This window comes from Vitis riparia, chromosome 7 (genome assembly GCF_004353265.1).
Source record: "Vitis riparia cultivar Riparia Gloire de Montpellier isolate 1030 chromosome 7, EGFV_Vit.rip_1.0, whole genome shotgun sequence".
In the NCBI taxonomy this organism is placed as follows: Eukaryota; Viridiplantae; Streptophyta; class Magnoliopsida; order Vitales; family Vitaceae; genus Vitis; species Vitis riparia.
In genome coordinates this window covers 22563905-22589031 of record NC_048437.1, presented here as the reverse complement: position 1 = coordinate 22589031, position 25127 = coordinate 22563905, and the positions used below count along the sequence as shown (strand labels likewise).

The 25127-nt window shown below is 36.2% G+C and overlaps 4 protein-coding genes across 5 annotated transcripts; all 4 read left to right on the top strand.

Annotated features, from left to right (window-relative positions):
• The first annotated feature begins 866 nt into the window (after nt 1-866).
• Nucleotides 867-4929, top strand: LOC117919443 (ribosome biogenesis protein BRX1 homolog 2-like). Its single transcript, XM_034836648.1, has 8 exons — nt 867-1094; nt 1193-1334; nt 2069-2147; nt 2225-2349; nt 3040-3141; nt 4158-4226; nt 4314-4412; nt 4578-4929. The coding sequence occupies exons 1-8, from the start codon at nt 892-894 to the stop codon at nt 4707-4709; spliced, it is 951 nt and encodes a 316-aa protein (XP_034692539.1). The 5' UTR covers nt 867-891; the 3' UTR covers nt 4710-4929.
• Nucleotides 4930-6294: 1365 nt separating this feature from the next.
• LOC117918451 lies at nt 6295-11273 on the top strand. 2 transcript variants are annotated; one of them, XM_034835132.1, is made up of 4 exons: nt 7087-7169; nt 8626-8725; nt 9724-9810; nt 9912-11273. In XM_034835132.1, exons 1-4 carry the CDS (start codon nt 7129-7131, stop codon nt 11043-11045), a joined length of 1362 nt encoding a protein of 453 aa, XP_034691023.1. In that variant the 5' UTR covers nt 7087-7128; the 3' UTR covers nt 11046-11273. The 2 variants fall into 2 exon arrangements, with proteins under 2 accessions (XP_034691022.1, XP_034691023.1); XM_034835131.1 differs by lacking the exon at nt 8626-8725 and having other exon boundaries at nt 6295-7169.
• A 96-nt stretch (nt 11274-11369) lies between these two features.
• On the top strand, nt 11370-14505 carry LOC117918452 (probable aspartic proteinase GIP2). The gene has a single exon (XM_034835133.1). The coding sequence runs from the start codon at nt 12955-12957 to the stop codon at nt 14260-14262; it is 1308 nt and encodes a 435-aa protein (XP_034691024.1). The 5' UTR covers nt 11370-12954; the 3' UTR covers nt 14263-14505.
• Nucleotides 14506-15131: 626 nt separating this feature from the next.
• On the top strand, nt 15132-24692 carry LOC117917547 (tetratricopeptide repeat protein 4 homolog). The gene is made up of 8 exons (XM_034833859.1): nt 15132-15314; nt 16622-16834; nt 16944-17135; nt 17215-17415; nt 17531-17611; nt 21465-21600; nt 24160-24252; nt 24418-24692. The coding sequence occupies exons 1-8, from the start codon at nt 15210-15212 to the stop codon at nt 24489-24491; spliced, it is 1095 nt and encodes a 364-aa protein (XP_034689750.1). The 5' UTR covers nt 15132-15209; the 3' UTR covers nt 24492-24692.
• The last annotated feature ends 435 nt before the right edge of the window (nt 24693-25127 follow it).

The window sequence follows — 25127 nt, the reverse complement described above, 5'->3', positions numbered from 1 at the left end:
AATATATAATTGTAATTTAGTAATTGTAATTAGGTCACTATTTTTATCTTTTATAAAAAGTTAATTTCAAGCATGCTTTTCAAATATATCGATCAATTTAAGTTTCAAATAATTATTTTTATTATAATTTATTTTCATTCATATCTAATTCTCATTAATCTTTATTAAATATCATTCAACATAATTAATGTACCATATAAGAGTTTCAATTCTTATTTTGTAACAAATTATGTCATTATCTTTATTATTTATCAAATTAATTTTCAGTAGATTAATTTCGACCAAACTGAAAAATATAATCCATTAAAATTTTAAAAATATTTTACAAAATCATATTCTACAACTATTTTTATTTTTAAAATAAATAAAATTTTTATAAAAGAGTTTGAGTTTTCACTTGGGAAACTTTTGAAAACGTTTTTAAAAATAGTTTTTGAGAATAAATTTTAAAAATAATTATTTGATATTGAAAAAAAAATATTTTCATTGTTTTAAATATTTATTAAAAATAAATTTATTTTATTTTCAATTTTTCTTCGTATTTATATAATTATTTTTTAAAATAATACTTAGAAAACAAATGAAAATAGGTGAGAAAAAAAAAATATTCTTAGAAAATGCCCTAATTATAGAATAAGTTGTAAAGAAACTGTTTTTATATTAAAAAATTATCAAAAGTGTTTGGAGAATAGTTTTGTGTTTTTAACAACAAAAAATTGTTTTTAAAAACAAAAAAAAAAACTGTGTTGGGCCATGTTGTGAGGAGGGCACGAGCGGCCCAGTTGAATGGCGGGCCAGAAGGCCCGGTTGAGTAGAAGAGGGAACATGGAGGCGCAACTGTGTAGCCGTATAAGGGAAGAGAGTTTTGCCCTAGTCGAAGAGAAGGGAAAGATGGGGAAGAAGCGAAAGCACAGCGAAGCCAATGTTGCAGAGCCGCCGAAGAAGGATTCCGACGCCCCGGAGAGGCCGAAACGGACGCTTCTCGGCTGGAAAGACCCCACCCTAACCGAAACTAAAGAAGCTGAATCTTCTTCTCCCATTTTCCGCAACAAAGAGAAGGTGTTGGTCACTTGCTCTCGCCGCATCAGCTACAGGTCTTCAGTATTTCCTCTCTTCTCAGCTTTCCACCCCCCCTTTTTTTAAATAACTTTCATTCAATTTACTGGGCTTGTTGTGGCTCTGTTCTTCATAGGTATCGCCATTTGATGCTGAGTATAGTTTCGCTTCTCCCTCATGCCAAGAAGGACAACAAGGTGGAGTCCAAGGAGAGTAAAGGCGCCACTTTGAATGAGCTCGTTGAGCTCAAGAATTGTTCTTCCTGTTTGTTTTTTGAGGTCAGTTTTTAGTTTTCTTTTGTTTCTTGTGTTGATTTTGATGAATTCCATGTTGTGGTCTCTGACTTTGCGTTTTGTGTTTGAATTTGTATAGACTATTGTGAAGGGTTTGTGTTTTCTTGTCCATTTATACTAAGAACAAGTTCATTCCTATGAGAATCTAATTCCCTATTGATAAACATTGGATTTGACTGTTTTCTATAGGAACCAGAATAAAATAAGCCTAAGTAGGATGATACTTCTTTTACACAAAGTGCAATAAATAAATAAATCAGGGAGAAAAGGAAAAATGGGAAGCAAAATGGGCTTCCCTCTAGAATTATGTTTTTTGAAGGTGCATTTTTGTTTGCCATGATCATTTGGCTGAGTTGTGATGTGGGGTTCTTTTTGTTAGTTTGGTTATTTCACTTGGATACATTATCTCTAGTTTGAATTTGTAAGATGCCATTCTGGTGGATTGTGGGGGCCTTTCTATAACTGGCGAGTAGTGATTCAAGAAATCAAATGAGTTAATAGTTCTTTATTGCTGAATCATTAGATTCTGTGCTTTCTTATGAATTTTCTTTTCTTCATATGAAGCATATGGCTGATTTTGTGATTTTACCAGGTAACCACATGATTTCTAAATGGCTGTTTGGTGATTAAAACACATTGGGTTATTAAGAGCAGAGAAATGGAACTTTGTTCTAGCCGTTTTCTGTGATAATTAATACATTTTCTTTTCTCTACTTCAGTGCAGGAAACAGAAAGATCTATATTTATGGATGGCCAAATGCCCCAATGGTCCATCTGTAAAATTTATGGTTGATGCTGGTAATTTTCTGCTATCCTTTTTCTTAAGATTTTAAGGAAGAACAGCTAATTAATGAGACATGTTTTGTTTATTTTAGTGCACACAATGGAAGAGTTGAAGCTTACTGGGAATCATCTAAAAGGATCACGTCCTCTTTTGACTTTCTCAACTAATTTTAATAAGGACCCCCACTGGAAACTTCTCAAGGAGATGATCACACAGGTATATCTATTTCAATTCTCTGGTCAAGCACTAATTCTTTTTAGCTGTTATCGTTCACAGATGGAAGAGTAAATATTGAATTTATATATAGATTATAATCTTTTGGCTTGGGTGCTGATGCACGGTTCAAGAAGTGTGTCTTGTTGCCAAATTTGTATGACCTAATTATAGGACAGAGGAACACAAATAATCTATCAAGTTTTCCAAACATCTTTTATACCTGGGATGAAATGATAGGTCTATGTGCAATGCCATGTTTTTCATGGAAACTTACCTCATTTTGAAATCTTCATGTATCTTAAGAATACACTCAATTGTCTTTGAGAACATTGAGCAAGTATTCACGCCCAATGGCATGCCTTTTGCATGCTCTCTGCAATGTGTGCCAGAAAAATAGTCTTGACTTCTTACTCTAAAATGAAGAACTCGATGATATTGCCTAACAAAAAAAAAAAAAAAAAAAAACTGATGATTCTACCCGTATACTATCTTTGATTTCCATTCCCTAGAAAGTGATTTTTGGCTTTTTTTGTTTCAGTCCAAGATTATTCTTGTCAATCGTGTGATGCTATGGAATTTATTTATAGAAGTTTTATTTGCTAGTCACCTTCTAAGATTATCTTGCTCATCTATTTGCCTATATATAAGTTTTATCCTCTTGATAAGTTGACAGGGGTTTTTTTTGGTTAGATATTTGGAACTCCGAAGGAGCACAGGAAAGCTAAACCTTATCATGATCATGTCTTTGCTTTCTCACTTGCTGATGATCATATATGGTTCCGGAACTACCAGGTTCGTGTAGTTCAAATCTTCATCTTTCTGATTTAGATTCAGTGTAATTCTAATTGCATGTCTTATATTTTAGGTAAAATAAGGAGGCATTGAAATAAATTTAAACGTTTGTGCTGCCTGCGTTCTTTATATTTAATCACAAGAATGCATGTCTAACCAAAACTTAGACCTGAATGTTGGACAGAATTGTATGGTATTGACCTAAAGTTTTGAATATGCAAATGATGAACAAGTGATTTTTTCTTTGTCTTGAGTGTTATTTAAGTGACCTCATTCTACGTAATAGGGTTGTGCTACGTTGGATGTAGGGTTTTAGATTGACATAGACAGCCATTGATACAGCCATCTCTAGGCATTAAGTTCTTGTGATTTGAACTAGTTACCTATAGTTTTTATTGGTATCGATTCCCATAAATAACCCCAGAAATGCCCTAGTTAACAAAACCAGTCTTAATACCACTGCCATTTTGTCCTTGCACATTTATGCAATTTTCTGGATGAAAATTTTATTTTCTTGTATAAGGTGCTTAGATTACATTGTCGAGTCAAGTTTGATTCTCAATCTCTAGCCATGACTATCAGCTTATGTGGTTTACTCTTTGGGTGTGTAACAATGCATACCATGAAGAATAGATTTGTCTAGTTGAATACAGCGTGGTTAAATCTTTTCCAGTTGTTTAGATGAAAAATGAAATCATGGAAAAGGTGGGAAAATATGCTTTCATAATAACTTGTTGATGTAATTCTGTAATAGGAGATCAATAAGATCTGAATGTTCATGTTCATGTTATTTCCAAGGAAGTGACCAATTGAGATGGAAATTCAAAATGTCTTATGGTTTTTTCTCAACAAAGCATCAATGTCCTTATTTTGCAATAAAATGGTAGCGTAGTTTCTGGAATAATTATTAGAACTAGTTTTCCCTGTTGCCAAATTTTGCATGTGACCCTGTTTTCTTACTTTGGAGCTGGTACTTGTGCTGATCTTAGTGTTTCTTCTACAAATATTTGAAACAGATTTCTGTTCCTCATAACGAATCTGACAAAGTGGATCGAGGAGGCCTAGATAAAATTACCCTGGTTGAGGTTTGAAATGATTCACCTTTCTGATTATAGAACTTATCTAGTTTTTGTAAATAATTCTAGCTTAATCTTGGAACTGGTTGTTGATAGGTTGGTCCAAGATTTTGTTTGAATCCCATCAAGATATTTGGTGGCAGCTTTGGAGGCCCAACATTATATGAGAATCCATTTTACATATCACCAAATGAGGTTATAAACTCCTTCATGTTCCTGTAGAATGTTTCCATTTCTTAAATTTTGTTTGATGTTCTGGGGATCCTGATGTGTGCATTGATGGTAGAGGTTACTGCAGTTCCTTTTCTCTGTTACAATAGTCTTACTGGTGCATTGTTCTTATGCTATTTATGCTTCCAGATTCGAGCACTAAAGAAGAGGAAGGCGGCTGGCAAGTATGCAAAGAAAGTGAAAGCCAAGACAAGGAGGAAGATGCATGAGTTGGAAAATCCATTAGAAGCTGATGAGTTTGCAGATATGTGGAAGGAATAGGAAGTTGCCTTATCCATTGTTTTTCTTTTTAACAGAGTAATCATAGTCGCAAACTTAACAACTCAAGCCGAGCAAGAAAGAGAATAGTTTTGAATCATGCTTTTGGGTATTATTTTTGGATCATGCCTTTTGGATAATGCGATTTTGTGTTGAGAAGTTAAATATTGATAATGTGTTCAGAAACTAAATACTTGAGTAAATTCCTCTCCCTCTCTGGTTCTCTCTGTGTCTTTGTTTTTGTTGATGGAAAAACCTTACTAAAACACCCAAGTGACTGGGATGAAGAGAACGATGACTGTAAACCAGGTTCTAATTGAAATATGAGTTTATCATCTGAAAAAACCCTCCTTGGATTTGTCTGCCTGATATGTGGATTTTCTATTTTCTGATTCTCTGGGTTCTAAACCTTAAAAAACTAGAAATTTCAGGGTCTTTCTGAGACATGTTTGAACTTGAACACTGTTGCAGTTGGCCAAAAGATAGAACTTCTAATCAGAAATCATTCCTGAGGAGCAACTGCCACTGAAATCTGGGAATAATTTATACATTGTTTCAAAGTTCAAACCCTTGACCCATCTACTTTAAGGCCAAAATTGACATGTTCACTAGTAAGGTTGATTTTTGTTTTCCTCTGTTTCATGTGCATATTTACTGTTGAGCATTAGAGAGTTAACATGAATTGCCATGGAAATAGTTGAACCATCCAGGGTGGTAAACACAATGCCTCTTAGGAGTGATAGATCAAGTAAAAGGCTAAAATCATAATACTCCCATTTTTATATAAAAAATTTAAAAATTTAAAAACATAAACAATAAAATAATATTTGTAAGATAAATAAAAATTTTATTTAGTAGAAATACAAAAAAAAATTATATTATAAATCTTTAAATTTATTCATTACATATTTATTTTTATATTAAATTTGTTATGGTTAATTATTTTAAAGTATTCATAAATAGTTAAAATCAATAAATATATATAAAAAAAATTGTGAAAGATTTCATGATTGGAGTGTATGTTTGTCTGATTACTTTCTTAAAAAATATGAGTTTTGAAAGTAAAAAATCAAACTTCTTAAAATTCTATTATTCCTTAAAATTTGAATTATATTAAAATAAATACATCTAAAAATAACTAAATAATTTTTTAAATTCTATTACTAGAATTTATATGCTTAGAAAAATAAAAAACGAAATTAATTTTATTTTATTTTTATATATAAAAATAAAATATACTAAATACCCCTAGTTGAAATCATCTTCATCTTTGACTCATAATTAGTTATAAATCATAGTAGTGATAAAACAAACTTAGTAAAATTTGATATTCCAAATACCTAAAATATGGGAAAGAAGATTTTTATTTTCCTCAATTTGGGTTGTGGATAAAATGTGCCTATCATGAACTTTGACCTTTTATTTTCATCATTATTTTTTTCTTCAAAATCATTATTTTGGCGTTAAACTACATTCTATTCCAAAACCCTAATGGACCCAAAGCATCAAATGGGCCCCCAAGGCCCAGCGCATTCACCACCAATTCTGATGAACACGTCACCTGCATGACAGACAAAAACTCACACAACTGCATCAGCAGTGAAGCCTTTAGCCCTCACCCTGTTCCTGTGTTAGGGATTCCAACACCCCCGATTTTGATTTTTTAGCCCATCCCAAATCCTCCCAGTTAGGGATTTTTTAAATTTAATTTTTTTTTTCTCACCAGATTTTCCCCCAAATTTAATATGCAAAATTTCTCACGAAATTTCCCTGCTTTTTCTCACTTTTCACACAGGCTCTTCGTTTTATCCCTTCACAACCCTAGCTTTTCTACTCATGAACTGCCCCCTTCTCAGGAATCATCCAAGTCCATCCCAAAATTCATCGGAAAGGCCTAATTTTTCATACTTTTGTATTTTTCTGTTTTGGAAACTTTATGGGAAATCGAAGCCCTAAACTGTCCATATATGTGAATCGCCTTATACGGGCAAGAGAAGTTTGAAGCATTTGAACTTTCAAGTTGGAATCCCTAATTATAATTCTACCAGATCAAACCCCAGTTTTGCTTTCCGGAAAAATCTTATTGTGCATAAGAAAATTCGAGCTTTTTGGGGAAATTTTGGGAGAACCCTAGTTTGTGAACTTTTCATGGATCCGAGGTATGTGGTGTTGGAGATCAGCTCTGATGAAGAAGTGGGTTTGGACGACTACAAGGGTGATGATTATGATTGGCTATCGGAACTTCTCCGAGAGGTGGTGGACAAGCCGACGGATGATTCCGATGATGTCGTGGTGGTGCGTGAGGTCAACCCTAAGCAGAAATCGAAGTCTTCGAAATCAACGGCAAAAGACGATGATGATGACTGCGTGGTTTTAGATGGAGACCCAGACAATCCTGTCCCGACTGTGGACGACTCCGAGAATGGGTCCGACGATTTGCTTGTCGTTGGAGAGAAGGGTCAGGTAAATTCGTTGCTGGTTTGATCATTCTTTTCAATGTTAATGAATAAGATTATGTAATTTTGCTCAAACGTTTTTTTCCTTTTTTTTTAATGCTATTTTTGAAGTTAATCCATGTTTGGTTGCTAAGAAAGTAATTTTGACTTTAATCTCTGTTTGGTTGTCGAGAAATGGAAGGAAAAAAGGGGAAAAAAAAAATCATGATTTTGAACTCGGATTTAAGTTCAAAAGATGCCTGATATTTGGTGTGTCCATGCGCAAATGCTTTTCCGAATACGCACATGGGCATCACCTATGAATTTTTGCCAAATTGAGGGCATTTTTACCATGCATCTATTTGGACAAGCATTTAGGAGAGCCTTTCTGTGATGTATGACACCACACTTTCCATTACTTGAGACTTGAAGAAACTTTTAAGCTTTGCTCTTAACTACCTTAAATTTTAACAAAGTGACACAGCAAATTATATTTCCCCTTTCCCATTTTCTTAAATTTTTATCTCAACAAATGTGGAGGCTTTTGGGAATACATTTGCCTTTGGGACTGATTGCCCCATTCTCTTTTATGAGGAATCAAGATTTGGTCAACCATCTCTTCCTCCATTACCCTTTCACATGAGAGTTATGGCAGAGTTTGTCCTCCCAGGCTGGTATTACCTTGGTTGCTCTGAGAGGCATTGCAAATTCGTCAGTTTCCTCTTTCTTTGGGTTTGGGAAGAGCCCTAAAGGATTAGCCTTATGGAGAGCATTGTCCCGTGAATGTTGTGGGTTATTTGGTTTGAGAGAAGCACTTAAATTTTTTAGGACATATGAAGAACAATAAAAGATGCTGGAGGAATCTTGTCCTCTCTTTCGGTAGTTTGTATGTGTCACCAAGGAGTTCTTAGGAATTCCTTTCTACCATTCTTTTGCTAGATTGGAAATCTATTTTTTAGCCATTCCTTAATTTGTTTCCTGTTTCTATTTGAAGAGTCTATTTTCCTTCTTTGTACAGTCTTTTCAACTCTCTATAAAAATTTTCATTTCATATAAAGGAAAACAATGCCTATCAAAAAAAAAAAAAAAGAATCAATTTGTTTTTATAGAGAGGACTACAGAGTTTAATTTGGTATTCTATTTTGCCTGTCGGTTTCCACTTTGTCATTATGTCATGGTGTATGTGAAAATATAATTAGTCCTGCATTCTCTTTGAATCAGGAATTGAATTAAATTTACTTTTATAATATGATTTTACATTTTAATGGAGATTTTATATGGTATCAATGCCCGATTAGTGTGTTTCCTTACATTTTTATTTGCTATTATCCTGTTCCATGGAGAATTGGCATTTCTTTTAGAATATCTCTATAACTTGAATATCTTACTTGCAGCATCAATATTGTTATCTTATATGCTGCATTCAGATATCAATAGTATTTGGGCAAATTAATAATGCTTTCTGGCATGCTGGGCCCTTTCAGCTCTCAGGAACATGCTGATTGTTTGGAGACTGTTTCTCCATCATGTGGGTGCATTGTTATGACTTGGGCAGTTCTATCCGGTTATCTGCAAGGCACTGAGTTAGGTGGTGCATCATACTGCTTTAGAATTGGTGTTTCTATTACACGGTCAGGTTTTTTTTGAAGTGATTACTCAGCCAAACAAATATGTATAAATGTGCCACTTTAACATGTGGCAGCTGGGGTGGCAGCCAATTAGGCTATTAACCTTTTGACTCTGGAACATGTGGTCTTGTAGCTAAAAAGGGCATGTTTCCTGCATGTGAGAGAAGTTAGATCTCTAGCTTTTAAATGGAAAGAGATGTGGACATGCCTTGTTTTCCCATATGGCAGAGACTGGCATGTTTGAATTACCACATGGAGAGAGGTTGGGTGGTGAAAACATGGGCCTGTTTTGGTTCCTGGCTGCTGCATGTGACAAAGCTGGGAGGGGCTGATCCTGCTTGTAAGATCAAGGAGGTCCCTATAACAAACAACCTGAATAGGACCATGCAAACGAAATCCCTGCAAAAGGGCCATTTCTGTTACTAAGGCTTCCTCCTGAATTCTCTCTTGACTGTGATCTACTTATCTCTCATGTGCTAAACACTTTTTAGGCAGCTTGGAAGTACAAAGTTAGATATGTTGTTATTTGAAGAAATATTGTCTCAGGAGTAACACAACTGTGATACTAATTAAAACAACAGTAAAATTAATGTAATGCCATAGATTTAAGTTCCCATTGAAAATAAAAAATAAACAACAAAAAAAATGACTGAAGTGCCAAGGATACAAATTTGAAAACCTAATGCTGATCCTGAATTTCACCAATATCAGAATTGAAAGAACCTTTGAAGCATTCTTGAATTTTGGATTTATTTGGGCTCAGATGTTGCAGGTGGCATTGATCAGCTGTGCTGCATCATTGCAGTATCGTTTGCTTTACTATCTCACACAAAACCTTTCCTTAAGTTTTTCCCACCTTTATTATCAATTTCTTAGTTTCTGTGTAGTTGGGAAGATGCTGTCAAATTTTCTCTGGTATCAACTTTGATTCATTATTTTCTGTTTTGGTTGCAGATTGCATGCAGAGATTACCCTCACTCACGGGACCAATGTGCTAAATTTCCTTTTAATTCTACCACACATGATAGGCACTGTGACCAGGTAAGATTACTCTCTTAGACTTTGGCCTCCATAAATATTAGCATTCTCTATGTTACTCCTATGGGAGAATTTTGCTAATCTCTGCTGGTGCTACAATGCAGTGCCATTGTTACGTCTGCGATTCACTTGCCCCTTGTGGCCATTGGGGGACTGGTATGAACATTGTTGACCATTGTCATGCCACTAATAAAGATGAGTTTTGGGTAAATCAGAGGAAAAGTTTCAGGCTAGGGAAAAGTCAGCAAGTACCTATTCAAAAACACGCCACAGCATTGCCCCAAGTTAGCCAAAATTCATCATTTCCTCTATTGCAACCCAACCCCATATGGCAGAATCAGGTTTCTAGGCCAACCTCAATCCATGCTTGCTCTTCCCGAACCAATGTTGGTGTCCCAAACACGGCAAGCCTAACTAGAAACCAGAGGTCAGAAGTTGATTTTGGCAGAACTAGATTCCAACCGCATTTGGTCTCACAAAAGCCGCATGGTACACAGAGTAATATTATTAACCGGAAGGACAGAGGTCATGGTTTTGGACCTTTAGGCCCCCAATTTTCCTCTTCCCAACCAATGTTTAAAAGGACAGGTTCTGGCAGAGGTGCCTTGACTGCTAATCGGTCAGGTTATGGTTTGCCTAACAACATTAATCATGCTTATACAACATTTTCTAGAAATGTCCCCCAAAGAGCGACGCCAAATGACGGAACTTCTAGTAGGTGGCACGACCACCTTCCTGGAGTGGCTTTGGATTCTGCTAAACATCAGACCACCCAGCCAAACATGGGCAGCATCTTTTCAAATACAGTGCCTTCACAACCACAAGCATACGGTCAGCCTATTCTTCAGTCAAATGATTGCCAAGGTACATATCTGCATGGGAATCAAGCTCAAAATGTTGTGAATCCAAGTTTTGCCGATATCAGTGGAAGTTGGCCAGGAGGTACCAGCCATAGCGACCAACCACCTCCAATAGAAAACTCCCAACTTCAAAGTGCAGAGCCAACATTTATACCATCTGTCATGGAATTCAATCCGCAGTTTCCTGTTAGTACGAATCCTGATCCATTGGACCTATTTGACAGCTGGATTCTGGAAAACCAGTCTGTTCAGGGGGCTCCTGAAGGTTCTGTGCCCAATGGATTGAATTTAACTTCTCAGGATCATGCCCCGGCCCCAGTAGATGCAGGAATGCTTTTTTTTGATTTCGAAACCTCTTGGAAAAGTCTGCATGCTTAGTTGATTAGAATCTGCCAAAAAGGGTAAAACATGATCCCTGTTTTGTGGGTTGGTTTTAGACTTAATCAGAAGAGAATGGAATGTACAGTTCCATAACCTAGGTAAACAGACAATCTGCCTGTTTGTTGAACAATGCTGTACAGATGCAGGTGGTTTTTTCAAATGATTATATATATTATATATATGTATGTATGAACCTCAGATGTTGAATCATCATTTCGTTTTATATGATTCCTGCCCTTTTCCTCTTTCAAATTTATCTCTTATGTTCAGGGCACTGGAACCTGTGGTTCCAGTAAGTGACATATGGTTCTAAGTTCAAATCCTGTCACTGATAACCTTGAATTTACTAAGTGTTGGTTGTTGCGAGACGGTCAGCAACCCAAGGTTTAGATCCTTATGGAGAGTTTTAAGAGCTTGGCCATGAAAGGTTCTTTGGTTATAGAAAAAAAAAAAAATAAAAATTTATCTCATCATCCTAGACTGTGCAAACCCCATATGATGGTGCATGTTTTCCTACATTTTTTTTCATCCTCTCTTTGATAGTACTACCTGCATGTGGGTGGTTCAGTTTTTCACTGGAGGAATGGAACCCAACCCTACTTTGAACACAGCTATGTTTCCTTGTTACTTTCTAATGGTTGCTTCTTAAGGTGCCCAGGATGAATTTTCAATCTGCTGATCTTGGGCTTTTTGTGTGTGATAACCCTCTTCGTTTTCAGCTGTTAGAACTCCATGGGCTGGGATAGGATACATCAAGTCTCCACAGGTTCATGACCCAATTATTGTTACAGATGCTTCCACTCACCGGTCGGGGGCGTTGGGGCATGTTTTGTTTTAAAACCTAAATATTTTGATAACTCTTCTTAAGAGGATGCTAAATATTTCCATTTTTGCATTTTAAAATTTGATAACTCTTCTAACACAGGAAAAATATTGATGGAACAACTCCCTCTACGAAGAAGTATTCTACCAATTATATCCGAGCATGTAATTTAATTTACGTACATTTTATAGGGTTAATCAGATTTTGATCGGGCCCTCTATCTCTCCTCAGTTAACTTTCTTATCACGATGAGGTGTTCATTTGAGAGGCTCTCATATGATAACCAGAGTTACCTAATGTGAAGTGTTTAATCATTTTGAGCGACTTTCATCAAACAATGAAGTCTTTCATATTCATATGATGATAGCAATTCATATTTCGAAAAGCAATGTATGTGGACTTCATTTTTTGTCACTTAAAAATCTTTTTGGATCTTTGACTTGATTGAGAAATGGTGCTTCTATTTTTCTAATTTTTCATTATATTGGTATATTCAAGAATTGAATTTTAAAACCATTTATTGATTACTTGTAAGTTAGAATTAATTTAAGATTTGATGCAGACATGGAAGATTTGTAATTTGACATTGAATCAGTAAGTCATGAAATTATGGTATACTGAAAATGAAATCAGATGTTGCAATCTGGCATAACTCCACTACAAGAAAGTCAAGTCAAGTCAAGTCATAGTTGTGTAGGTTTTATAGGGTGACTACGTTGCTGCCCTGAATGATTCTCACCGTGGGCTTTGGGCTTTGCTTCCCTTGACTGTCCCGGCCGTGTCTTTGGACGTCTTCTCCACCCACTACCCACCACCCACCGGATCCTATCCACATTCAATTCCTTTTTGTTCAAATAAAATATATGTCCAAACCAAGTTTGAAAAGTCTCCACAGCGACCTTTCTAGACTGTTTTTGTTTGCCACGATTCATGCCATTAACCAAAGCCAGACAGCTAGCGTTGCTTGACCTCGCCTTGCTTGACCTTAAGTCTCCATCCACCCAGCACAACCTGTAAAAACAGCTGCCCTTCCACTTCTGCTTCCATGCCCATCTCCTTCTCTTATAGCTGCTAAACTCTATCATGGCTTCCTCTATTTCCTACTTTCTCTTCTTTTCCTCCCTACTCTTCATTTCATCCTCTAATGCCCAGTCATCGTTCAGGCCTCATGCCCTTGTTATTCCCGTCTCAAAAGATAGCTCTACTCTCCAATATGTGACCAGTATCAACCAAAGGACCCCCCTTGTGCCTCTCCAACTTGTGGTTGATCTTGGGGGCCAGTTCTTGTGGGTTGATTGTGAGCAAAATTACGTGTCTTCCTCATACCGCCCGGCGCGGTGCAGGTCAGCCCAATGCTCACTAGCCAGGGGCAGTGGCTGTGGGAATTGCTTCTCAGCCCCTAAGCCAGGGTGCAACAACAACACATGCAGCGTCCAGCCGGATAACACGGTGACCCGCACTGCCTCCAGCGATGAGCTTGCTGAAGATGCTGTATCAGTCCAATCCACTGATGGGTCGAACCCAGGTAGATCAGTCTCTGTGTCCAAGTTCCTCTTCTCCTGTGCTCCAACCTCCCTCCTGGAAGGCCTTGCTAGTGGGGCAAAGGGCATGGCCGGACTAGGCCGGACGCGTATTGCACTTCCTTCACAGTTCGCTTCTGCCTTCAGCTTCCATAGAAAATTTGCCATATGTCTGTCTTCTTCAACCACAGCTGATGGCGTCATACTCTTGGGTGATGGCTCTTATGGGCTGCTCCCTAATGTGGACGCCTCTCAGCTACTCATCTACACCCCACTGATTCTCAATCCTGTGAGCACAGCTTCCGCTCACTCTCAAGGCGAGCCTTCTGCAGAATATTTCATTGGAGTAAAGTCCATTCAGATCAATGAAAAGGCTGTTCCATTGAACACATCCCTGCTGTCCATTAACAGTAAAGGCGTTGGAGGGACAAAGATCAGCACAGTCAACCCCTACACTGTCATGGAGACTTCCATATACAGTGCCTTCACTAAGGCCTTCATCAGCGCGGCCGCCTCCATGAACATCACTAGAGTGGCAGCAGTAGCACCATTCAGCGTCTGCTTCAGCTCAAAGAATGTGTATAGCACACGGGGCGGGGCAGCTGTTCCTACCATCGGTCTTGTTCTGCAAAACAACAGCGTGGTCTGGAGAATTTTTGGAGCGAATTCAATGGTGTTTGTCAATGGTGATGTGCTGTGCCTTGGATTTGTTGATGGAGGAGCAAACCCCAGAACTTCAATTGTTATTGGAGGGTACCAGTTGGAGGACAACCTTCTCCAGTTTGATCTGGCTGCATCAAGGCTTGGGTTCAGCTCCTCTCTCCTCTTCAGCCAAACCACATGCTCCAACTTCAACTTCACATCCAATTAAACCCTTCAGAGGATCTTCACCTAGGTTTAACAGTATGAATAAGGAAGGAGCCATGAGGCCTTGAAACCATCACTTTGTTTTGGAATGTGGTAATCCTATTTGAGAAGAAATGTTCCCAACAGAAGATGTCAATGGAAAGTGAAGTTTTGGGAAAGAGATGGGTGTTTAATTTACTCCATAGTTTTGTTTAATGAACTTTGAAAGTTGTTAAGTCAATCATAAGTCTAAAAAAATTATTAATTTTATTCTATTGAGTTGATTATATATTTTTAAATTGTTTGGGTAATGTTTGGTTTACAAAAATTGAAAAGCGAGATAAATAAGAGAAATAAAGAAAATTAGGAGAAAAGAAATATAAAAATAAAAAATAGATTTAAAGTTAATAAATTATTTTGATATGTTACTTTAAATTTATTTCAATTCTTTTATATAAATATTAAATAATTTAAAATTTTTATAAATTTGTAACTAATTTTTAATTATATTTCACTTTTTTTTTTATAATAATATCAAATATAAAAAAAATCATTTTTTAAAAATATTTTTCTTCTTAAAAATCAAATATAATTTAATTTTTATATAGAAAAGTTAAAATAAATAAATAAAATTTAAACTTATATATAAAATATAATTTATCAAATTTAAATTATTTTTTCTTTGACTCTACAAAATATTAAAAATGAAAAACAATTGATGTAAATTTAATAAATTTTTTAATTTTACTGACCCAAAAATTTAAATTTTTTTCAGAGAAATCTAAAAATTAATTGGAGAAATATTTCTTTAAAAAAAAAATGATTAGTTTCCTAAAAAACCCAAGAATTTAGGTATAAAAACACAAGGACTGCCGCCATAACCGAAAGGGTTCATCTTCTTTTTTTTTTTTATCTTTTCTGGAACACATTATTTTCTCGCTCTAGAACCCACTATTTTCTCTCTCAAGATCAATGGCTCTGTGGATGGAAACAGGTTCTGAACCAAATACCCAGAGCGAGATTGCAGACCTTGACGCCATCACAGCACTCAAGGAGTCAGCTGCTCTTGAACTCAAGGTCTTCTCCTTCTCTATGCATATGTATTTTTGTGTATTTATTGAGAATGAAAATGTTTTTGTTTTTTGAAAACAGAATGCAATTTCATAATGAATTTTTGAAATGGGTGTCGCAGCAGTTGTGGTAGAAAATGTGTGGTACATGGTACTGGTCAAATTATTGTTGCAGACTGGGAAAAATTAGGCAACAACACAAGCAATTTATGTGCATAATCAGGTTGTTGATAAAGGTTTTGAGATAATGAAACTCTGTTTGGAGTTGAAACAGGGTAAATTGGAAAAAAAAAAAGAGGAAGAAAGCGATGTAAAGCTAGGTATGAAGTTATGAAATACTAGCATGATTATTTGTAGCTAGAACAAACTGTGGATTTAGAAGTTAGGCTTGAGATATTGTTTGAGGTAAGGTGATAAGAGGGAAGTATTTCCATGGTTAGGGAGGGTCATGGGAAGTAATTTTATCATCTTGGTTTGTACTTTTTGGGTTTTGTGCTTTGGACTTGTCCCAAAACTTTTGTAAGGAAAAAGGGTAGATTGTGGGTTGTCCATTCGATTAAAGGTCTCTAAGACCGTATCCTTCGCGATTCTTATTCTACTGTAGTCCAATCTTGCAACGCATTCTTGTAAGAGTGGAGGAAAAGTTGGTAATCTTTGGGGGAGCTCATTCCACCACCCAAAAAACAAAAGGAAACTATTTTGGATACTTTTTATTTTCAAATCACTCTTAAAAGAATTTTTTACTGAAAAGATTAAGTGAAGTTTAGAGGGCAAGATTTGTTATTCATGTTACTTATGTTGGTAGATCTTTTAAATTGGTTTTGCCATCCACCTCAATCAATAAAACGAGCAGACTACATTACTTGCTAAGTGTCTATGCGATATGAGTATTCTCCAATGCATAAGAGTAGGTTTTCTAAAGATAAAACTTTATGTAGTTAAGGAAATAGTTCCTTTCTTTTATAGGGAATATTTTATATTCCTTTTTTTTTAATTATTTTTTATCTATCCTTTTAATGGTTGATTAGTATTTGGACTGAAGAATTTCTTTAGGTTTGCTCTGGGTATTACCAAATCTAAGCTTCTTTACTATTTGTAGGGTTACTCCTCAATGGACAATGGAGATACCTTAGTAATAGGTTGCTTGTGAAACTCTTTGTTTATAAATGGGGATTCATGTGCTACTATTTCAGTCAAGAAATATTGTGAATGTGGCTTTGGTTGTATTTTAGAACAATATTGTCATCATCCTTTTTGGGTTTGTATTGTTACGGTGTTGCATTATTAGGGTATCATGGTTACTCTTTCATGCAGGAAAAAGGTAACCAGTATGTCAAGTTGGGTAAAAAACATTATGCCGATGCTATAGATTGTTACACAAAGGCTATAAACCAGAAAGCTTTGAGTGACCCTGAGAACTCAGTAATCTATGCAAATAGAGCCCATGTGAATCTGTTGCTTGGAAACTACAGACGGGCTCTCATGGATGCACAGGAAGCAATAAAGCTGTGTCCAACAAATGTCAAGGTATGTATTGTGTGTTGTTCTGTGTCTTAGGCACTTGATCTTTATTCTAAAGCCAGGATTCTGTACTTTCTTTGGGTTAATGCTTTGAAGCAATATGTATGTGGATTAGGCATTTTATCGTGCAGTCAAAGCATCACTGTCTTTGGATCTGTTGGGTGAAGCGAAATCATATTGTGAAAATGGACTTGAGCGGGATCCAAATAATGAAGAACTAAAGAAGCTAGCAAGGCAAATTGATGCACAAAATTCGGAACGTGAGCACCATGAAGCTCAAGTTTCCAAGGCTGTGGCCACAGCAAAGGTTTGAGATTTTTTTGTATATTGTCAAATCTCGTTCAATTTCTTGAAGGCTTACATTCTTCTCCTGATGAAACATGCAGCACCTTGTTTCTGCAATTGAAAATAGAGGACTGAAGATTGGGAAGGCAGTGTTTCAAGAACTTACTGGCTTAAGAAAGCCTATATTAGACACTAATAATATTTTTCACTGGCCGGTTCTTCTTCTATATCCGGAGGTTATGTCCAGTGACTTTATTGAAGACTTTTGTGAGACTGACATTTTTTCAGCTCATCTAGACATGGTATCCATTTTTCCTGAGTTCTTTTACCTTAATGCTGATGTAGATGTGGATTTTGGGCATGGCATGTAATATCCTTGGATTTCTGAAATCTTTGTAATCTCCTTATGTTTCAAAGATGTTTTCAGAAAGTTGTCCACCACTGCCTTGGGATAAAGAAAACAATTACACCCGTGAAGCTGTTGAACTTTATTATGAGGTATGCCCTTGTTATATTTATTTATTTTTTACTTTTGATGCTTTTCTAGACATTGATTTTATGTCAAAAGAACTTGCTCTTTCAAGAGCATTCTGCATAATTGCTCTAAGCTCCATAATAAAGAAGTTCCGTTAATTACTTACCAGTCTTTGTGATTCCCAAGCTGAGACATATTTTTCTAATGACTTGTATATATATATATATATATGTATTCATATATTTGATCAGAAACGAAGATAAATTTTATTGATATAAGAAAGAGAGAAGGATGAGGGGTCCTTCTCACAAACATACAATACCTGATCAAAGTAGAGTATACTCCACTATCATGGTTCAAAGTTATAGTATCGGTCATTGACTCGAGAGGTCTTGAGGCGTATCGTCTCTACATCTCGGATTGGTATCGGGCAATATGGAAAATATACTAATTTAAAACTCAAAAAATTTTAAAATAATTATAAAAATTATCACAAAAATAAATACAATTAAATACATTACAAAAATAATAAAATAACATTTTCTAATGTAGTATTATTTAAGTATAAAAATAGGCATTTAGATTAGTTTATAATCATATTTAGATTTATTTTTTTATTTAATCAATCTATACTAAATTTAATTAATTATAATTTTTAAATTAATTATAACTTGTGATTTTAACATTACTATTAACTAATTGTTAAATTTTTATATTACTCCGGTATCCAATTCTTTAACCTATATCTAATTTTATATTTTTTTAATATCAATATCCATGGTTTATTTATTTCATAAAAAACCAAATATTCTTGAAAACAAAAATTTCCACATACACAAATTTCTATCAAATATGAAATACCCATACGCACGACCAATTTAACCCTAATACCCAATGACCCAAATTCCCATGGTTACACAAACTACCCATTAAGCAACCATCCCTTCAAAGTGCAATTAGTCATTACCCATAAATACCCACTTCCCACTTCATGAGATGCCATGGATGAAGTTGTAGTAGCAAAGAAGATTTGACATGCTACTCCTTTCTCTCCTTCCAATCTTCTCCATCTTCATACTCTTTCGTCTCCTCTTCGATCTCCATTTCTTTTCTTTCATTCTTAGCACAAATCCCCAAAGGCAAGGAGAGGGTTTGCAGGCATCACTGCCATCGCCAGCTTCAATATTGATCTCTGCAACATCTCGAAGCCATGAATCATCCCAAAACCATAAATTCATTTCCCAGTTGGCTAATTTGTTTGGTGATTCAACAAAATACCGAACTCAATTGTTGGTATCGTATTAAACATGGATGAGGTGGATACAACTCAACCAAGACGTACCGGTCCCGACTGAGATTTTGAACCTTGTCCACTATACAAGGAGAAAAACACAAAATAACACAAAAGTGATAACTACTCCTCACAATACCGAACTCGATTGTTGGTATCGTATTAAACATGGATGAGGTGGATACAACTCAACCAAGACGTGCCGGTCCCGACCGAGATTTTGAACCTTGTCCACTATACAAGGAGAAAAACACAAAATAACACAAAAGTGATAACTACTCCTCACAATGTTATCCACCCCATATGAATTACAAATCGAAAGCTAACTTAGTTGAATAACAGTAAGTGGAACTCCCTTAAAAGTGACAGAACAAGAGGCCCAAAGGGATTTTCTAAAAAATCTTAGCATTTCTCTCTTGCCATACAATCCAAAGAATAGTGAGGCAAATGATTTGCCAAAGATTCTTGTCGCTCAATGAATTCCCCAATCCTTTAAAAGAGATTCATCATATCTTTGATACTCTTGGGTGGCATCCAATCCATCTGGGCTAAACGGAAGAGTTTATGCCAAAGCCCCAAGGTAATGAACATTGTAGAAAAAGTTGGTTGACTGTTTCTTCCTTTGCATAAAATGCACCAATGTGGACTAAGGGATTTGTAGGGTCTTCTCACCTGTAGCAAGTCATTGGTATTTACCATCTTGTGCGCTACTAACCAAGCAAATGCCTTGAACTTTGAAGGGGCTTTTGATTTCCGAACAAAATTGGCTGAAAAGAAAGGAATTGGATTTGGGGACTTGGACAAAACTAAAAAGAAAGATTTTATTGAAAATAAGTTGGAGGATAAAGACCATGCCTTGAATCTGCAATAGTGGGAGACAAGCGCACCGAGGTGAGCGATGACATGAGTCTTTGAAGAGAATCAATTTCAATATCGGTGAGATTGCAATGAAAGTTAAAATTCCAAGAACGCAAGTAGGAATTATCAAGGATGGCTAAGATGGTGGGGTTTTTCACTGAGATAACTCTTTTAGAGTTCTAGATATTGGGAATAGAGAGGTTCACTTCCCTACCAAAAATCTTCTTAGAATCGGATTTTCTCCCTATTCCCCACCACGAAATAGTGAGTGTGTGGGTCAAAACCCTGAAAGACTTGTGTAATAGCCTTCCATGGACATTTGTGTGGCCATCTAATCATAACGTTGGCATCTCATCCATTAGGATGTGTCCCATAAATGCTTGCAATAACCTGATGCCGATGACCACAACTTTCCTTAGTAAACCTTCAAAGCCACTTCTCTAAGAGTGCACTATTTCTCAAGGAAGTCTTCCCTCAACCCAAACCTACCATCTCCTTTGGCCTGCACACTACTTCCCAATTGATAAGATGAGATCTCTTGCTATCCCTAATCCCAGACCAAAGTAAGTCCCTTTGCAATTTCTCAATCTTTGAGGCTATAGATGTTGGGATCCTAAAGAGAGAGAGAAAATAGCTAGGAATGTGAGTCAAACAAGATTGAATTAAGGTTATCCTCTCCCCTAAAGACAAGAAAACCTTTTTTCATCCATCCAACCTCTTTGAGATTATATTAATCATTGGATCCTATAATCCTATTGTCTTTGGATTCCCTCCTAAAGGTAGACCTAGATAAAATAGAGGCCACTTTGAAACTCTACAATCAAGATGATGAACAGATCCAGATAAGCTAGACTTATATCAACAGTGCAGTTCTATAAGATGATGAAAATGGCACAAAAATTCACTACTCCAAATTTAGGCATGTACATGGTGTAAAATTATTTAACGTTTTAGCATTGGGTTGATCCATCCAAGTTGATCAATTTTGTGCTTCTATGTGCTATCTTAGGGAAATAAAAGGCATCTGTAATGAAATTTCATCAAATATATCTATCACTAGGGCACTTATGATATTTTCTCATTGTTAGTTACGCATAGTATACATGATTCATTCATTATATACATACACAGAATTCTATTCCCTCTGTAGGTTGCACTGGTGAGCAATGAAAGTTGAGTTTGCAAGGAACTTTATGACCATTACATGCTACTAATGCATGTTGCTGAAATTTCTCTTAGAAATATGTGTGCCTGGGAGGGATTTGTGTTAATGTATTGGATTTCATAAAAGCCTGAAAAAGGAAAGAAAATGATATACATCTAGATCAGTTAAGGTTACTACTTGCCTGATTAGTCATTTAGTTTTATCCTTTTGTTGGCAAGGGGATAATATTGATCAAAACAATTAAGAAATTGCCTATTTGCAGCATATTATGTCTATGGTCCTAACCTAATCTTAAAAGGTGATATGCAGTATCAGCATGCTTCTATGACTATTTGAACCTTACTGCTGTGTATATCATTATGCTAAAGTAGTCCCCTAAAAGAATAAAGATATGCACAAAAGATAATTTGTGCAAACTTTACTAGAGGCATCCCTCTATAGACATCCTTCCGTACAAAAATATTTTTACAATAAAAATCCTCTAGTAAATGACATATCTGTAATCCAATAATATCATCTTCTATACTTCCTATTTTCTAACTTCTCTTTCATTTATTATCAGGCCGGTTCTGGAGTTTGTTTACCGAAAGCAAAATTCCTTTCTTATCTGTTAGAGGGAACTGTTGGTTCTCATGTGGAAAGCATTGGTGATGAAGAGAAGGATGTGATTGAGTGTTCTCATGATGTTACTTCTGCAGGTATGTTTCTTAATCTACCTTGTCATTTTTGGTGTCAAATATTGTTTGCATCTATGTGTGTGTGTATCCTCATTATATGTAATTTTTTAGTCATAGATGCATTTAGACATGTCAGAGTCTTGTAAAGCTTTTCTGCTGAACTAGTGAAAATATGAGAAAGCTATGGTCCCTATGCATTTATCTACTTGGATTATAGGACAAATTTGAGTTGGCTCCTCAGGGCTTCACCTCCATTAGTGCAGACACTTATTATTTCTAACTCGCCAAGAGACACATGTAATGGGCGAAAACCAAGCCTGTCAGCCAATATAATTGCTAGAAAGATCATATTAAGTTTTTTTCATTTGTAGGGTCCTTAACATCATGTAGTGGCTCACAATGGTGTATTGATCCAGTAAAATGGTTAGGATGATTCTATTCATTTTATATGGTCTATTTTGGACCATGTCTACATGAGATTCTTAGGTCCTGCTTGGCACAGATTTTTGTCTAAGTCCTTTAGATCTTTAAAAGCTGTAAACTGTATCATGCTACAGATTAAGTTACTCTAAAGTGGAAGAGCTTTGAGGTCTAGAAACTTCTCTAAAAGAGCTTCTAGGAAGAGGCCTGAGAGTTGAAAGTTTTCTTACATATGAAACAACAACCTCTTCTTTACATTGAGCTTAGAGGAATTTTCTTTTCACTGAAAGATGAATCCTGCCAAGCAGGCCCTTAATAGGTGAAAAGACTAGTCATTTAAATGGTGATTGGTCAAGATCTGAGAAGAGAGGAGAGAGTTGACAGCAGCCCTCAAAGATTTGAAGTTTAGAGGAGATGTCCAGAATGGTCATGGAAAATTAAGATGGCTACAGTAGCTCTTGGAGATGAGACTTTTCTATCCTCTCAAACTAAGCCCCTTTGGGCTACTCATTTAGGAGCCCAAGAGGAACAACACAATGTGAAAACGAACCCAATCCAAAAACTTAGTGAAAGAGGAAGGTGGGGTTAGGTTCTGACATGACACATCATGATGTGTATCAATGTTTGACTTGAACATGATGGATCTTCCTCCTGTGCAGTCTGGCTGAAACAGTTGTAACTCATGTTCAGTTTATCTAGCTTTGATGAGCCTTCAAATGTATCCATCGAATCAAGACCCTAAAACCAATCCTACTTGGTCAGTGAGGAGCATTAGGTCGATGTCAGGGTCCTGCATTCCTGCTCCCCGCTCGACTAAGTGCAATAACATCGGGGTACTACATCCTCACAAGCGGGAGGGGGCCTGTAGGCTAGGGGGAGATGATCACAGTCAACTTTTGAGCAAGGTGAGTTTAAGAGCCATCCTTACTTTGGAAAGAGGAGTATACCTATTTCTGTTGGGAAGAAAGGACCCTAACTTTACAATTGAGAGGGCAACCCTCTACCTCACACAAAGAATGGAACCCCTCCCTTGCATTGGCAATTGTGAGAACAAAGACATTACCTCTACAATTTAATGAAGAGGTCCTATTCATTAATGGAGAGGAACCCCTCATAGGAAACAGTGCTAAGTGAATACCCCAACAAGCATGCATCCTTGTGTGTGAGCATCCCCCACATTAAGTGTTTCTTATTTCTGAGTCATTAGACTGTGTTATATGTGCCTCATGCTAATTATCTCAGCCACCACATGAATAACTCTCTTTGAATTCTATTAATGGCCACTACTCTGATTGAAGCATCATATTTATATCTCCTAGCTGCTTGCTTCTAGTAATTGCCATATCACTTTTTGTTTTCTTCTTCTCTTCTGGCACACCTTTTAAGACCTATCTCCACAATTTCTTGGCTAAAATCATTTTTGTTTAAACTCTCCATTATATTAATAATCTTACGGTTAATTATTTATATAATATTGTTATGTGTAATTCAAAGGTGATATTTTTTCATATATTGTTCTGACATCATCGATTTGTTTGAATGGCAGCCATGTACAGAGAATTGGTTCATGACCATACATCTAGTATTTATTTAAACCTAGTTTAAGTGAGGTCCTATTGGTTCATTTGTGTAGACAGGACAAAAGTTTGCCTTCCCTTCTCATATCTTCTCAGTGATGCTGTCATTTATCTTCTTCAAACATGTTCAGACATTCTCTTCTAGCATTTCATTTTTTTCCTTATTTTTTGTTAGGCATTATTATCTGTTATTGGTTTCTCATACTGTAAACAACTTCCACAATTATTGCAGAATATCTAGATCTCCACTGGCTTCCGAGAACTAATTTCACTTAGGATGTCACTGAATTATATGTTGGATTCAAAATTTTAAAACCTCAGCTTTTCTGCGGCGTCTATATGACACAATGATCTTAAACGAGTACAATCAGGAGAGTGGCCTCAGGAGTGCGGTGGAAAAATTGTTGAGATAGTTAACTGTGATACTTATTAACATTCTATTACTTCCCATTCATCTTTGTTCATTACAACACACAAGTTGACTGCATGTTTTATTTTACAAGTGAAGTTGCGCGATTTTTTTTTCTTTTCTTTTCTTTTGCTACATGAGCTTATGTATCTCAAAATTTTTAATGTTGAACAGGCAAAGGGTCTTCTAAATGGGTCAAAGTGAATGAAAAGAGAACGCTTAATGATGTGCTGAAAGAACCCAACCTTATGATTCCTGGAATTCCAGGTGCTGTCTCTACTTTCTCAAAGGGGCAACCCTTATATATATATATATATATATATATAATCCCCTTGCTATAATTTGATATCATTTCTGCTGTTATGATTGTTATTAGGGTTGTTTTTTTGTTGTCTTATTTTTAACTTAATTTGGTTGTACCTGGGAATGCAGTTTTCTATGTGGTTTCAAAAAGATCCAGCTTCTATAAAGAGTTCAGAGATGGAAAGTGGTCTCTTCCATCATGAGCAGCTGGTGGCAGGATGAAGTGATGAAGCGTTGAAGATGAGTGAAGAATGCAAAGCAATCTTAAGGTGGTGGGCGACCACAATTTTGATTGTTACAGTGTGTGCTTAAATATAGGATCGAGGAACTTGATGCCCCTTTAAGAACTTTTATTTAAAATAAAAATTAAATTAAATTAATAGATCAAACTTTCAGTTGTCAAAGTCCCTCCCAAGTACCAGGGTTGCCATAGCCCACCAACCTCCTGGCTTGAGCAGCCTCTCTACTTGGATGACTTGAGCTTGGCCCAACTTTCGACTAGCGTGCTCAAATTCCAATCATACCTTAATTCTTGCAAGCTATTGGGTGCACAGCCTTTACCCTTTTTGATGTTAAATAGTAGGAAAAGAAATTCAAAAGGATTGAAATAGAAAATAAAAGTACAATACATTCAGAAAAATTGAAAAAGATAACAATCGAACCTACATAGATGTGGGAGCAGCACAGCCATGGAGGCATGATGGGGCTATTGGGGGAAAAAGGTTGAAGAGCAAGGTGTGATAGGAGACATGCCTGATGATAGATAGGGCCTTAATTGCTAAGGGTTTTGTAAATTTTCCTTTCCCAAATCAATAATCAAACCCACTAATAATTCGCTC

Excerpts from the sequence above, each read along its gene's own strand:
- LOC117919443 (XM_034836648.1), top strand. The coding sequence starts at position 892 with ATGGGGAAGAAGCGAAAGCACAGCGAAGCCAATGTTGCAGAGCCGCCG. Across the intron at positions 1,335-2,068 it reads CTTCCTGTTTGTTTTTTGAG|TGCAGGAAACAGAAAGATCT; the intron begins GTCAGTTTTTAG and ends TCTCTACTTCAG. Across the intron at positions 4,227-4,313 it reads ATAAAATTACCCTGGTTGAG|GTTGGTCCAAGATTTTGTTT; the intron begins GTTTGAAATGAT and ends GGTTGTTGATAG.
- LOC117918451 (XM_034835131.1), top strand. The coding sequence starts at position 6,855 with ATGGATCCGAGGTATGTGGTGTTGGAGATCAGCTCTGATGAAGAAGTG. Across the intron at positions 7,170-9,723 it reads TCGTTGGAGAGAAGGGTCAG|ATTGCATGCAGAGATTACCC; the intron begins GTAAATTCGTTG and ends TTTTGGTTGCAG. Across the intron at positions 9,811-9,911 it reads ATGATAGGCACTGTGACCAG|TGCCATTGTTACGTCTGCGA; the intron begins GTAAGATTACTC and ends GCTACAATGCAG.
- LOC117918452 (XM_034835133.1), top strand. The coding sequence starts at position 12,955 with ATGGCTTCCTCTATTTCCTACTTTCTCTTCTTTTCCTCCCTACTCTTC.
- LOC117917547 (XM_034833859.1), top strand. The coding sequence starts at position 15,210 with ATGGCTCTGTGGATGGAAACAGGTTCTGAACCAAATACCCAGAGCGAG. Across the intron at positions 16,835-16,943 it reads TGTGTCCAACAAATGTCAAG|GCATTTTATCGTGCAGTCAA; the intron begins GTATGTATTGTG and ends TATGTGGATTAG. Across the intron at positions 17,136-17,214 it reads AGGCTGTGGCCACAGCAAAG|CACCTTGTTTCTGCAATTGA; the intron begins GTTTGAGATTTT and ends TGAAACATGCAG.